A 13,218-nucleotide genomic window follows, 5' to 3' on the forward strand; every position below is an offset into this window, starting at 1 on the left:
TTTCCAAGCTCCTTTAAGCTGGCAGGTATAGCGAGCGTGCAAAGGGGGTAGGGATTTACGTGCATTCAGTTTTTGTACGAAGCATAGCGAATGCTAATGAATGACAAATGGTGTCTTTACTTTTGCCCCGCACAGTCATTCGCCTGTATTTTGTTATGGCCTAGCCGTTTGTACGCCTCGCTGCTACTCCATGGCAGTTTTCGTTCATTCCTTGTTTCTTCCGTTTGTGCTGATGTTTTTTTTGTGTATCCCAAAAATATCGAAAATTTGTGCGCTTCATCTTCCCAGCAGCGGTAGTTGTTTATTTCACCTCCTTCAGCACCTGGTTGAACTTGTCCAGGAAGATGTCCACGTGCTTCTCGCCGAAGATTAAAGCCGGCCGAAAACGGATGCTCAGGTCACCGCAACCACCGGACAGAACACCTGCGGAAAGAGGGATCGTTCAGTGATAGGTGCATGATAGAGTTTTCAACTAAACAAGAGTACCTTTCTGCTTCAGCGCGCCAACGATGTCGTCACGAAGCTTCGGTGTGGCACAGTTGATCGCCAAGAAAGTGCCCCGTCCGCGAGTCGCACTCAGCAAATGTGGGAAGTCGCGTTCCGCTTGCACCAGACCCTGCTTCAGCTTGTCACCCGTACGGCGAACGTTCTCCAGCAGCGACTCTTGCTTGATCACACGAAGGATCGCCTCGAGCAGCAGCAGCTTGCCCGGATCGCCCATCCAGGTGTTGAACACGCGGTACGGCTGTGGCGGTTTCATGTGTGCCCCATGGTAGTATCCACCGAGCTGCATCTTCTTGCTGAACGTCACCACGTCCGGTGGGCTGGGCAGATTGAAATGTTCGTGGCACCAGATCTTACCGGTCGGACCGCCACCCGTCTGCACCTCATCGATCAGCAGGGCGCTTCCGTGTGCCTTGGCGATGCGCTGCAGTTGCTGGAAGAACTCGGGCGATGCCTCATTATCACCTCCCTCGCTCTGGATTGGCTCGACTATGATGCCGGCCACCGGAACGCCACGCTTGCCGTACTGTTCGATCAATCGCTCCACCTCGGCCAAACAACGGGCATCCTCTTGTGCATTCTCGCGTACATTCTCCTCCAGCGGATAGCGATACTGCGGAAACGGGGCGATCGGCCAGTCGAACGAGGGCACATCGATCTTGTGGATATACTTCGAGTGCGTCGTCGACAGGCAACCGAGTGTGCGCCCATGGAAGGCACCGTGGAAGCTGAGGATGCTCAGTTTCGGAGCACCGGGAGCCTGGTTAATCATGCACGATTGAATTTCCGCCTCGGAGAACGGGGTCGCATCTCCACGTTGCTTCTTCTGGTACCTGCAAACGTACGCGAAGGATATAATAAGTACAGAAACCTGGCAAATACAATATACTACAAACATGCCTTACCAAATAAAAATATTCTTGAACGCATTTTCGTTGGAACAGGAACCGCACATCATCGTCGTCACGTGATCCAACCCAACAGGCGCTACCGACATCAATACACTCTGCAGCCGATTGGGCCAGTCCTCGCCCGGGAAAACGCCCAAAGCCGGGCGATTAATAAGCGCTAAGAAATGGAAAGAAAGAAAACCCGATTATAAATAAGTTTGTATAGTATTAAACCCCCGATGAGATTAAAAAAGGGGGGTGGATATAATTTAAATTAAATAATAACATGACTACAAATAAAGTCATCAACCTTCACTCGGTAAACTGAATCAACCTAATCAGACACTCAATGAACCCTAACCACGAGCAACAATTTCCACATTGTACCAGACCATCCCTCCCTCCGCTCCGGCCACCCATTTTAGGCCATCATTCATTATGCCAGGCCCAGACAGCGAAGCAGTTAACCAATGTGCGCTGACGGCAACGCCAAATTATCATATCACACCACCCTTGCCACGCGCCACGCAGTTTTACTGATAAAAATACGTTTGATAAGGAACGGTTGGTGGTGCCGCGCGAAATGCACAATAAATGCATCAGTCCCGGCCATGCGTTGATAAGATTTTTGTTGCTTTCATAAAGCTTGGTAACATAAGTGCTTTGCAAAACAACAACACCGGGTGGTCAGATGGAGTGCGGGTTGATTAAACTTGATAAAACTTGATAAAACTTTGTTGATTATCTAATCTTAACAACTTTACAAGAGAAATGTTTGACTACTTTTAACCAGAAAGGGTTCGATGAAGTACTTACTGGAAAGATTGTGATCGTTCTGGAACACTTTCAGCAGCTCCTTGTGATTGTAGCCAAGTGGAATGGAAGAAATTTGGGTGTAGATGTCCAGCAGTACATTCCCATCGACGTCCTGCACATAGTTGCCGAACGATTTGTCGTAATCGACAAACATCTGCACCGAACCGGCATTCTGGAATAAAAGGTGATTTTGATTGAAATTCTTATTAATGTCTTGAAGTCCTTCAGAAATTTTTTTGTATCTACTCGGGCATCAATATCTTTAAATTGTCTCCTCAATGCAAGAGCACCAAAAATTTCATCAGTTCGCGACAATATAAACAAGCGTTATTGTTCGTTAAAAATAGCTCAGCGTGAAACGTGGTCAGTTACCACGCGGTGAATGAAAACGCCGTGTGGAGATATTAGGTGCGTTCGGGCGGGAAACCGTTCGAGAACCGGGAAAAATCGTAACGAAACGCATTTTCAAGTTCAAGACCGGTGCGTGAAGAGGAAGAAAAACGCGTGTAAAGAACGTCGTCATTATGGTAAATGACGATGTCGACGAAGCTCGTGGCGGCACAATAAATTCCATCTTAATGTCTAGAGGTCAGGGAACGCAAACCATCGTCATTAGCCGGCGCGTGCAAGAGTCAAGAACGAACCTACCAAAAAAAATAGTACCAGAGTTATTTATATCATTTTTGATCTCCACCGTAATTGGAGGCAGCGCACACACCCTCATCGTCGGCGTTTGGTACTGAATTTTGGTTTCATCTTCTTCGCATGGGAGACGGTCTTTTAAATTTTCCCTTTTTCTGGTGCTTGACATTACTACGTCCTCCGATTGCCGTTCCGGAGATGCAACGCTCGAGAGATATGTTTCTCGCGATGCAACCGTCGTCCATTGACACCATGATACGGGCCCCCACCAGAATCCGGACGCAGATTTGTTCCGGCGAGTAGCGTACAACTGATTGAAACCAATTCCCTTCAATTGGTTTCAATTGGGTAAGGTTCATGCGAAGGGTGTTGCAGGGCAATAGACGGACCGATCGCTCGTGCTGGTCGAAACCGATCCGGATGGTTGCGGGGCGATTGTTCCAGAACTGCGTCTTCTTTGAAAACGATATGCACACAGCATCCTTTGATAATCTTCGTACCTGCAGTTGATTCAGCTGCTGCAGCAAAGCCTTCGACTTCGGTCCGGGTACTTCTGTTTTGAGCGACGGTGCAACCGGTTCGGCCTGCGGAACGGCGGCAAAGTGACGACTCACTGTAAAATAAAGCGAACAACACGTAAACAACACGCCGTTAATTAGCACAGCTTTGCAGTGCCTCGGTCAAAAAGTGTGTGGAACAGACTCGGTGGACCCTTTTGGAGAAAAAAAAACAGGGTCGCTTAGCCCTTTGACACTCTGCACTTACACTGCACCATCCCACGGTGGCACCGTTGGCTGTCGGTGCGCCGGAGCACATCGCCAAGCTGTTTGAGCAACATTATTTCACAAACCCCGCAGGTGATACACTTTCAGCAATTGTACGAAAACTTTCGATTCAAAAATCGATCGGAAATCCCAAATCGGCACAAACTTCAAACCGATGTTTAAACGCTCATGCGCGAACCCCGACCTGGGGTACTTCACACACAATACTCTCCTGCAAGTGCGACCGGCGCGTATACACAGGCACGCTTTCGAAGCCACACGTCCGTTCGCCGTCGGAACAGATTCCTGTATGAGCGCCGCCGGAAGAGCAAATGTTGAATTTATCCTTCCCCGACCGGCGTTTAGTAGACGGCGCGGGAGTACAGAAAAGAGACGCAAACTCCATCTGGTTCGAACTAGAACGGTATGAGAAAAATTAAAGATCTTGAAATACTGAGAGAGCGATCTGAAAATAGAGAGACGGAGAGTAAAAGAGAGTAGACACTTAAATTGCACCGTGCACTATGAACACTCGGTAGTATTCTGTGCAATCGAAGGACAATTAGATAAGTAGGTAAAGAACATATTAGCTAAGATGGACTGTAAAATATATTCGATTAATTAGCTTACCTCATAACGTTTACGATAGTCATGAAATTAAGTTAAATTAAAATGCTTCTTGTATGTCGATGTTTTTTAGTTCCCTAACGGTTTTGGCATTAGTTCGTTTAGCGTGAATGCAGTACAGGATATAAAGTAAAATAAAGCAGTTCTTGATAACAGTAATTTCAGTAATTCAAAAATAAATTACACTCAGTTTTACATGAGTTTCAGTAAAACGGACAGGGTTTTGTTTTAGTACCACAAACTTTAGTTAAAATGATTTATTGACTATCTTAAATATTATTCGCCGCCAAGCTATATCAATGAAAAACAGATATTATTGTAGCGAAACTCTGGAATACGTGGATAAGTGCGGGTGTTCTTATGCTCTTAGTTCAACAGACTGGAAGCCTTCCTCCAGGAAACATCTCTGCGCCACGTAGCTAAAAAGTATATGGGAAAGAGTAAGCAGCTTGCATATCAAAGTATATCGCACTTGACCATTTACCTAGTATTTGTACCCCATCCACTATCGATATCATTGTTTTCCGCTGGAAATACCTTCTCCAAATCGGCGAAAATTCCGTGCAGATCCGACTGGCCACTGAACGTGATCTGTTGCAGGCGTTCAGAAGGTGGACAAAATACACTACAAACAAATAAGGGAGCCAACCAATAGAAGCACTCAGGCATGATCATTTGATGGATGAAAAATATTGAAAAGAGAGCAACTTACGAATCGTACAGATTTCGCAGCTGCACCATATGCTGCCCGTACGCCTTCCGCGTTGCTCCATTATCGTTGATCGTAGCCGACCAGTTCACGCACAGCGTCATGTGCCGATCGCGCTGATTCAACATCTGATTGAACTCCTCGTTGCTGCTCGGTTCGTACACGCGTATGTATTTCGTCTCGTGCTTGATCAGAAAACTGCCGACCGCATCGAGCGGTGGCAGGGTAGCGTTCGCTTCCGCATCCGATTCACGGACCGAAATGGAGGACAGCTTTTGCTCTACGTAACGCTGAAAGTTTCCATCGAACGCCACGTCCAGCGGGCGTTTTTGTAGATTGCAGCGCAAGCTGAGCGTGTCGTTCGTGCGCAAACCGGCACCAGATTGCAGCTTTGTGTGACCGGGCGTTTTAATATCTGTCCGGATGGAAGAACGGTAATTTTTAACTTCACTCTACTTCATTTCAGATAAAACTTTCTTTTCCGATACATACAAACCACTTTTTTCTTGCATAATTCATACGTGGAACAGTACAAGAACAGATCGTTGACGGTGATTTCTGTCATGAGCGGATGATGCACCTGGTTCAGATTTCTTACGTTCACATCAACTCCAAGCTCACGCTTCACCGGATGGCTGATGTTACAGTTGGCGTCCACAAGCAGCGAATCGTTTACGTTGAAATTCCACGTATGCCGTACAAGCCGATGCCTTTTGAGGAATAATGACAAAAGAGAGAAAAATAAAGCAAACATAAAAGCACATACAATAAGATACTCACTTTAACTTCGGATAATCCTGCGGCATGGCGTAGTAAATCATCATCCTTATATCCTTCTGTCCCTTGGTGTAGGGTGCCTGCAGCCAAAGGGTGGCGGTCTTCGTCTCATTCGGCGCGATGAAGTTACCATCCGCTTCACGGAATGCCCGGCACACGTACTGTTTACGTGCCTCACGATCACGGCCCACGCTTTCGATCGCCAGGTCCGCCATATCGCGCCTGATCGATAGCGGTATGTCACCCTCGCTCGGATTCAACAGCACGAACCGGGGATTATCGATACACACGTAAATGTCCCGTAGGGCACTGACGCCCGCATTTGTCATGTTGATCTTCAACGGAATCACCTCTCCGGCCAGCACCTCCGCCGGTGCCCGACTGAAGCTAACATGTAGTGCCGGTGCGGGGGGAAGAATTTCGATCTCGAGCTTACGATCAAACAGCTGCGGTGCCACCGGCAACACCTTCGAACCGTCTTTGGCGCTTGCAACGCGGATCGGTTGCGCTTCGAACAACTGTTTGCCCCACAGGGAGGGTACGTCACCCGGCGCGCCACCCGACGTCGGCTGTGCGGCCGAAAGCTTCCCAACGATGCCCAGAATGCGCAGCTGTCCGGTACAGCGCGGTGTTAGCTTCAGCACCAGCGTTTTCGTTTCATGCTCGCCGAAAGCGACCAGCCCGACGAAGCTCGTGGCGACGACATTCTCGATCTCGGACCGCTCCTCCAGGTTCAGTTCGCCCAAAAACAGGGATCGATTGGTGAAGATTTCTCCCGTCGCCTCCTTACGGAACTCCCACAGCAGGTTGATGTTCTCAAACAGTACCGCCGGCTTGATCGTGTTCTCCAGGTTGAACGCTACCTCGATCGGTTCTCCGTGCACCGAGCGAGGGTTCTCGGTGGCTGGTGCTTCGACGGAGAACAAGGATCTGGATGGGCGGAACACCATCACTGGCCGCTCGGAGGCCGTCTGCACCAGCATCTCCTCCATCTTGTTCCAAATGTGTTCACCAGTTTGTGTGGACTGTGGAGCGAAAGACAATTTCATTTTAATTACGTTATTTGTGCAAATTTTCAAAACCTTACCGTGATACTGATGTTTGTCGCAGCTACGTGCAAAGGATTCGAGACGGGCGGGGGTGAGGTCACCAAAACCTTCGTCATCGTCTGCACAATCTTCGGGAGCGCAATTGAGGGAATGTCGCTAGCTCCGTCACTTCCCTTCGCATGGAGCGCTCGCTTGGTGCTGAGATACTCGCGAAGGAAAAGGGTTTGCTGAGCGGCCGTTTGCATGCTCGACGGGCGCAACAAATGCGCCAGGCATGCGCCCGCCTCATCCAACTTCTTCAGATTTGACGCCTGCCGACCGATCGTGTACTGAATATGATCCTCCGCCAGGCTCCAGCCACGTCGATCGAAGACCTGATACGCCTGTTTGTACGTGCGGAAAGAGTGCTTCCTCTGGCCGACCTTCGAGAACCGATGTCCGGCGAGGACACAGTGTAGCGCATACTTGCGATACTGCGGTGGGTTGGCCAGTAGGAAACAATAGGACGCCTGCTCGAGCAAGAGTGCCGACCGGAGGTCCGAGTCTTCGCTCGTCATGCGAATCAACTGCTTGGCCGCCTCGCTGTATAGCTTCGCCGCCCGTAGGCACTCCATCGAGAGGAGGGTAGCGCGGGTAGCAAACTGTGGCAACTTGCAGCTATTCAGGTAGGTCAAAATAGCTTCCTCCATGTAGTCGTACGTTTTACGGTTGGCCGTGCCTTGCATGTGCGCAGCCAGGGCGGCCATCTCCAGGGCACCGGCGTAGTACTGCCAGGCGGAGTCCGCGTTAAAGTCCCGCTTCGCTTGATGATACGCCTGGAAGGCAAGTGCGTAGTGGCCAAACATGAAGTAAAGATCGCCGAGCTTTCGCGTCTGCAGCTCGGTTGATTCGTTCGTGTACACCACGGCATTTTGGTTCGTGTTTACACCCGGTTTGTTCGTCACGAACCAGCGCTTGGTGGCGCTCAGCAGCGATCGACTGACTCCTTTTTTGTTCGATATCTAAAAATGGAATCGAAAACAGCGTAAAACAAATGACTTAAACGACGAATTCATTCTAAGTTATACTTACAGAGTCATTCAGAGTTCCCACCAACCGCTCGACAAACGGAATCAATGCACGCACGGCAAAATCTTGCACAAAGTGCTTCAAGTTATCCAAATCACTGGCCGTAAGGAATGACCCGTGCGCCACCTCGATATCGCTCTCGATGGGCCACACGTTCGGATTGATCGTCTGCAGCGACAGACTATCGATGCTTGACGTTAGGCTCGACGTTTCCTGTATCTCAATGCCCGTTTCCTGCACCGGACTAAGCGGATGTGCAATCACTTCGCCCAGGACAACGCCGGCTTGTGAGGATGGTGGTGTGTCCAAGGTGCTACTGCTACCACTACCACCACCGTGCGAGGCCAACAAATTTGACGACTGCACCACGGTCGATGGCATACCCGTCACCGAGCCCATATCCTGTGGTGTCTTCGGTGCACTGTCGATGTCGCTCGTGGTGGCTCCCTCCGAGCGCTGGTGTTTCTTCAGATAGCGTAGCCAAGGGTCGGGACAATCCGCGGGCGCACCACTGTGCGAATTTATTTGGAGCAGGAAGCATTTATGTTCCCCGTATGACGACTTGAGCCCATCGAAAGCTTGTTGTGCCCTGGAAAACAATGGAGCGATTGAACGAATAGAATTAAATTCCAACAAATGAAGATCAAATGGTTCTTTGAACTCACTTTCCGATATCTCCCGAGCATCCATCGTGCAGCATAACGTAACAGTTCAGCGCATCAGTGGAAAACCACTTCGGCAGCCGGGGAGGCGTGATGCTTTGCATCATCTGTATTTTCTTCGTCAACTGGTTTGCCGTCTCGATCGGGTTCGGATCAATGCTAGACACTACGATCAGTGAGCATAGCAAGTGGCGCGTGAACTCGTGATCTGCCGGAAACTGAACCGTTAGAAACGTTTCGCGCCACTGTTCGAACCAAGGTTCCGCGGCCGGTATATCCACGAACGTGCCATCGTCCAGCTTGATCGGTTTCATCTTCTCCCCAACGGCGGACGTTACTGCTTCATTCAACATCTTTTTGGCCAGTATCGTTTGCGGTGGGCGCCAGTTAACGTCCACCACGTTGATGCGTAGCCCCTTGATAGAAACGCTCGTGCCAGCAACATCGCGAAAATGAGCTGTCGATAGCACGAAATCATAAAGATGTCAGAATAAATTACCGATTATTGTTTGAAATGGTGGAAAATCTTACCATCGGAGGAAAGCTTTAGGAACGGTTGTAACATTTCGACAAAGGAGAGATTATTCTTCTGACACAATTCCTCCGCCTGCTGCGAAACGATGGCACCGACCATCGGCGAGAAAATATTCTGCAGTATCTCCTTCGAGGAGTAATTTTGGCCAGTTAAATGAATCATTGTGACGGTTTTCTTCGGAGGTGCACTTTTCACATTAAAATAAGTAAGTTCCACTAGCGGCAAGAGACGAATTTCAGCACGGTCCGAGAAATTAATCGATTTCTCTTGCTCTACGTAAACAAACCATCCGCCCTTTGACGAACGACAGCTGATTGCACTTGACACATGGCGAAGAAGTTTGAATCACGCCCAAGGTGCCTACGAATATTTTACCATCAATTCTCGTGTGTACTTTTTTGCAACGGTGCGGTTTGAACTGCAATCCGAGAAATTACCCTACCTTGTACCGACTAAAGTAATTACTAACCCGTGTCGACGGTTCCGGTAAGAACGAAACTTCTGCGCGGGAAGGAGTTTTCACAGTTCAACTAAATATCAACAGTTGCTCAAGGCCTAAAAGATAAATACGGTCAATATAGTAAAGTGAGAACAAACATATGTGATTCGTATCAGGATGAATGAATATACGAGGCACACGCAGATTGAGCCGGAATGGTTTAACAAGTTCGATCGTGGACAGGAATGGGTTAACAAGAACAAAAGATATGATCCATTGCGAGACGTATATATTTATAACGAAGTCGGTAACAATTCCAACGAATCGAATGAGACGTCGACCGCGTTGAAGGTCGGTTTCCGTGTGTGCTGCATGACGGCATTACAGCATCCGCTGGATTATGCCAAAACACTCATACAGGTTGGTACCCGCCACCAATATGCGATAATCTGCAATGGTGAAGTAAAAATATGGTCCATGTTTATCCTATCTTCTACCTCAGCTCGGATACGAACCGATAGCTCCCCGGCTGGGTCGAACCCTATTCGGTGCGAGACGAATGATGCTGCCCAATATTTTTCAATACGGTATGAACCTCCCAATGGCCAATTGGTGTATGGAAAAATTTAATAAACCCTCGTTGTTATTCTCCCCTCTCTAGTGTACCACATTGGCACCGTCGATGGGTTCACGGGATGCTTCCGAGGGCTTAGCGCCAAACTGGTCGGAAATGTCCTTAGCTCGTTTTACGGCGAAAAGCTGGCCATCGGTTTGGGGCTAGTAGCTTCCGAGGAAAAGCGGAAGCACAGAGAGGAGAATGATTTTATTTGGTTCGTCTCTAATGTACAAAGTCATGTAGCAGTGCACTTTGCCGGTATCGTCATTTCTCAACCGTTCCACGTTATTTCTACTCGCATGATGGCCCAGTTCGTAGGTCGGGAGCAACTATACAGTGGATTGTGGCAATCGGTAAAGGTGATTTGGCAAACGGAGGGCATTACAGGGTTTTTTTCAGGCTTCGTGCCCCGTTTGATCGTTGAGCTTGGATGTATAGTAATTCCCAGCACGATAACTTACCTGTTCTGTCGGTACATCGAACAGAGTCGTACGCTCCGGAAAAGCGTGAATTCGATTGCTCAAATCACCGTCAAGAGCTGGCTTTATCCGTACCATGTCGTGTCGACCTGCATGATCGTGACTGGCTCAAGGTAATTCCCATGTGGAGAGTTGTCGAGCAAAACTAACGTTTTTTCTATCGTTTTTCTCCTCCTGAAACAGGTTGAAGGCGGGCAATCCGCTGTTGATGGATAATTTCTTCGAATGGTCTGATTGTTACGACCACAAGCGTGGTCTTTCATTATTTTTCCGGTAATTACATAGCACCGTCTTTACTTTGGATACCATTTTCATTTTTTTATCTTTCCAAAACTTTTAGCAAAGCACCGTCGTTTGGCTGGTGGTTTCACATCCATGACATCCATCCTATATTCGAAAATTGTTCCCGAGCACGTAGGCTGATTACACTTGACACATAACGAAAACAGTTTGAATCACGACCAAGGTGCCTACGAATATTGAGGTTTTACCATCAATTCTCGTGTGTACTTTTTTGCAACGGTGCGGTTTGAACTTTTTTGCAATCCGAGACGCGTCTAATTTCTTCGCCATAGTTAGTTAGAATATCTACTCACGTGGCCACAAAAACGATAAAAAAAACACGACAGTGACCTTGAGCAGAATATTCACTGATATTACCAACTGTCTAATATGTCAAACCGAGAAACATCAATTAGCTGGAATTTACCCTACCTTGTACCGACTAAAGTAATTACCAACCGTGGTCGGCTTGCCGGTAAGAACGAAACTTCTGTGCGGAAAGGGGTTTTCACAGCAAAACATCAACAGTTGCTTATGGCCTAAAAAATAAATACGGTCAATATAGTTAAGTGAGAACGAACACCTGTGATTCGTATCAGGATGAATGAATATACAAGGCACACGCAGGTTGAGCCGGAATGGTTTAACAAGTTCGATCGTGGACAGGAATGGGTTAACAAGAACAAAAGGTATGATCCATTGCGAGACGTATATATTTATAACGAGGTCGGAAACAATTCCAACGAATCGAATGAGACGTCGACCGCGTTAAAGGTCGGTTTCCGTGTGTGCTGTATGACGGCATTACAGCATCCGCTGGATTATGCCAAAACACTCATACAGGTTGGTACCCGCCACCAATATGCGATGTAATCTGCAATGGTAAAGTAAAAATATGGTCCATGTTTATCCTATCTTCTACCTCAGCTCGGATACGAACCGATTGCTCCCCGGCCGGGTCGAACTATATTAGGTGCGAGACGAATGATGCTGCCCAATATTTTTCAATACGGTATGAACCTCCCAATGGCCAATTGGTGTATGGAAAAATTTAATAAACCCTCGTTGTTATTCTTCCCTTTCTAGCGTACCACATCGGCACCGTCGATGGGTTCACGGGATGCTTCCGAGGGCTTAGCGCCAAACTGGTCGGAAATGTCCTTAGCTCGTTCTACGGCGAAAAGCTGGCCATCGGTTTGGGGCTAGTAGCCTCCGAAGAAAAGCGGAAGCACAGAGAGGAGAATGATTTTATTTGGTTCCTCTCTAATGTACAAAGTCATGTCGCAGTGCACTTTGCCGGTATCGTCATTTCTCAACCGTTCCACGTTATTTCTACTCGCATGATGGCCCAGTTCGTAGGCCGGGAGCAACTATACAGTGGATTGTGGCAATCGGTAAAGGAAATTTGGCAAACAGAGGGCATTAAAGGATTTTTTTCAGGCATCGTGCCCCGTTTGATCGTTGAGCTTGGATGTATAGTAATTCCCAGCACGATAACTTACCTGTTCTGTCGGTACATCGAACAGAGTCGTACGCTCCGGAAAAGCGTGAGTTCGATTGCTCAAATCACCGTCAAGAGCTGGCTTTATCCTTACCATGTCGTGTCGACCTGCATGATCGTGAACGGCTCAAGGTAATTCCCATGTGGTGAGATGTGTTGTCGAGCAAAACTAACGTTTTTTCTATCGTTTTTCTCCTCCTGAAACAGGTTGAAGGCGGGCAATCCACCGTTGATGGATAATTTCGTCGGATGGCATGATTGTTACCGTCACCTGTTGATGACCAACGACCACAAGCGTGGTCTTTCATTCTTTTTCCGGTAATTACATAGCACCGTCCTTACTTTGGATACCATTTTTATCTTTTTATCTTTCCAAAACTTTTAGCAAAGCACCGCCAGCCAAACTGAACGGTTCCACATTAGTGATGGAAAAATCGGTTCCACAACCGGAGCCGGCTCCGACGAACTCCAGCAAATTTTGGAACCGACTATAGGCTCCGAACTAACGGCTCAGGTTTGAATCACGACCAAGGTGCCTACGAATATAGAGGTTTTACTATCGTTTTTCGGGTGATTTTTTTTTGCAAAGGAATAATATCCGAAACCAAAAGTGTCTGATTTCCTCGCCAAATGCAGTTGGAATATCTAACATGGACAAAAACATGTTGAAAAAACACGACAATGCTAAACTTTGACCAGAATATTCAATTGATATTACCAACTGTCTGATATGTCAAGCCAAGAAACATCAATTAACTGCAAATTACCCTACCTTGTACTAACTAACGTAACTACCAACCGTGGTCGGCATTGCCGATAAGAACGAATCTTCTGTGCGGAAAGAAGTTTTCACAGCAA

At 47.7% G+C, this 13,218-nt stretch overlaps 4 protein-coding genes across 4 annotated transcripts; 2 read left to right on the forward strand and 2 right to left on the reverse strand.

Moving 5' to 3' along the window:
• Nucleotides 1-253: 253 nt before the first annotated feature.
• On the reverse strand, nucleotides 254-3,909 carry LOC131285070 (4-aminobutyrate aminotransferase, mitochondrial). The gene is made up of 6 exons (XM_058313932.1): nucleotides 3,618-3,909; nucleotides 3,353-3,465; nucleotides 2,211-2,382; nucleotides 1,410-1,572; nucleotides 487-1,337; nucleotides 254-423 (listed from the first exon to the last, which is right to left on the reverse strand). The coding sequence occupies exons 1-6, from the start codon at nucleotides 3,688-3,690 to the stop codon at nucleotides 302-304; spliced, it is 1,494 nt and encodes a 497-aa protein (XP_058169915.1). The 5' UTR covers nucleotides 3,691-3,909; the 3' UTR covers nucleotides 254-301.
• A 572-nt stretch (nucleotides 3,910-4,481) lies between these two features.
• Nucleotides 4,482-9,205, reverse strand: LOC131281718 (trafficking protein particle complex subunit 8). The gene is made up of 9 exons (XM_058311068.1): nucleotides 9,040-9,205; nucleotides 8,512-8,965; nucleotides 7,850-8,435; nucleotides 6,817-7,779; nucleotides 5,733-6,754; nucleotides 5,445-5,662; nucleotides 4,956-5,367; nucleotides 4,728-4,868; nucleotides 4,482-4,662 (listed from the first exon to the last, which is right to left on the reverse strand). The coding sequence occupies exons 1-9, from the start codon at nucleotides 9,203-9,205 to the stop codon at nucleotides 4,602-4,604; spliced, it is 4,023 nt and encodes a 1,340-aa protein (XP_058167051.1). The 3' UTR covers nucleotides 4,482-4,601.
• Nucleotides 9,206-9,594: 389 nt separating this feature from the next.
• LOC131294481 (mitochondrial carrier homolog 2-like) lies at nucleotides 9,595-10,854 on the forward strand. Its single transcript, XM_058322527.1, has 4 exons — nucleotides 9,595-9,902; nucleotides 9,985-10,069; nucleotides 10,144-10,690; nucleotides 10,761-10,854. Exons 1-4 carry the CDS (start codon nucleotides 9,660-9,662, stop codon nucleotides 10,852-10,854), a joined length of 969 nt encoding a protein of 322 aa, XP_058178510.1. The 5' UTR covers nucleotides 9,595-9,659.
• Nucleotides 10,855-11,345: 491 nt separating this feature from the next.
• On the forward strand, nucleotides 11,346-12,682 carry LOC131281388 (mitochondrial carrier homolog 2-like). The gene is made up of 4 exons (XM_058310716.1): nucleotides 11,346-11,702; nucleotides 11,787-11,871; nucleotides 11,946-12,492; nucleotides 12,568-12,682. Exons 1-4 carry the CDS (start codon nucleotides 11,460-11,462, stop codon nucleotides 12,680-12,682), a joined length of 990 nt encoding a protein of 329 aa, XP_058166699.1. The 5' UTR covers nucleotides 11,346-11,459.
• The last annotated feature ends 536 nt before the right edge of the window (nucleotides 12,683-13,218 follow it).

This window comes from Anopheles ziemanni, chromosome 2, assembly GCF_943734765.1.
Source record: "Anopheles ziemanni chromosome 2, idAnoZiCoDA_A2_x.2, whole genome shotgun sequence".
Lineage (NCBI taxonomy): Eukaryota > Metazoa > Arthropoda > Insecta > Diptera > Culicidae > Anopheles > Anopheles ziemanni.

Excerpts from the sequence above, each read along its gene's own strand:
- LOC131281718 (XM_058311068.1), bottom strand. The coding sequence starts at position 9,205 with ATGATTCATTTAACTGGCCAAAATTACTCCTCGAAGGAGATACTGCAG. Across the intron at positions 5,663-5,732 it reads CAGGATTATCCGAAGTTAAA|GCATCGGCTTGTACGGCATA; the intron begins GTGAGTATCTTA and ends ATTCCTCAAAAG. Across the intron at positions 4,869-4,955 it reads CTGCGAAATCTGTACGATTC|TGTATTTTGTCCACCTTCTG; the intron begins GTAAGTTGCTCT and ends ATTTGTTTGTAG.
- LOC131281388 (XM_058310716.1), top strand. The coding sequence starts at position 11,460 with ATGAATGAATATACAAGGCACACGCAGGTTGAGCCGGAATGGTTTAAC. Across the intron at positions 11,703-11,786 it reads ATGCCAAAACACTCATACAG|CTCGGATACGAACCGATTGC; the intron begins GTTGGTACCCGC and ends CTTCTACCTCAG. Across the intron at positions 12,493-12,567 it reads ATGATCGTGAACGGCTCAAG|GTTGAAGGCGGGCAATCCAC; the intron begins GTAATTCCCATG and ends CTCCTGAAACAG.
- LOC131285070 (XM_058313932.1), bottom strand. The coding sequence starts at position 3,690 with ATGTTGCTCAAACAGCTTGGCGATGTGCTCCGGCGCACCGACAGCCAA. Across the intron at positions 3,466-3,617 it reads CCACCGTGGGATGGTGCAGT|TGAGTCGTCACTTTGCCGCC; the intron begins GTAAGTGCAGAG and ends TTTATTTTACAG. Across the intron at positions 2,383-3,352 it reads AGCAGCTGAATCAACTGCAG|AATGCCGGTTCGGTGCAGAT; the intron begins GTACGAAGATTA and ends CTTTTATTCCAG.
- LOC131294481 (XM_058322527.1), top strand. The coding sequence starts at position 9,660 with ATGAATGAATATACGAGGCACACGCAGATTGAGCCGGAATGGTTTAAC. Across the intron at positions 9,903-9,984 it reads ATGCCAAAACACTCATACAG|CTCGGATACGAACCGATAGC; the intron begins GTTGGTACCCGC and ends CTTCTACCTCAG. Across the intron at positions 10,691-10,760 it reads ATGATCGTGACTGGCTCAAG|GTTGAAGGCGGGCAATCCGC; the intron begins GTAATTCCCATG and ends CTCCTGAAACAG.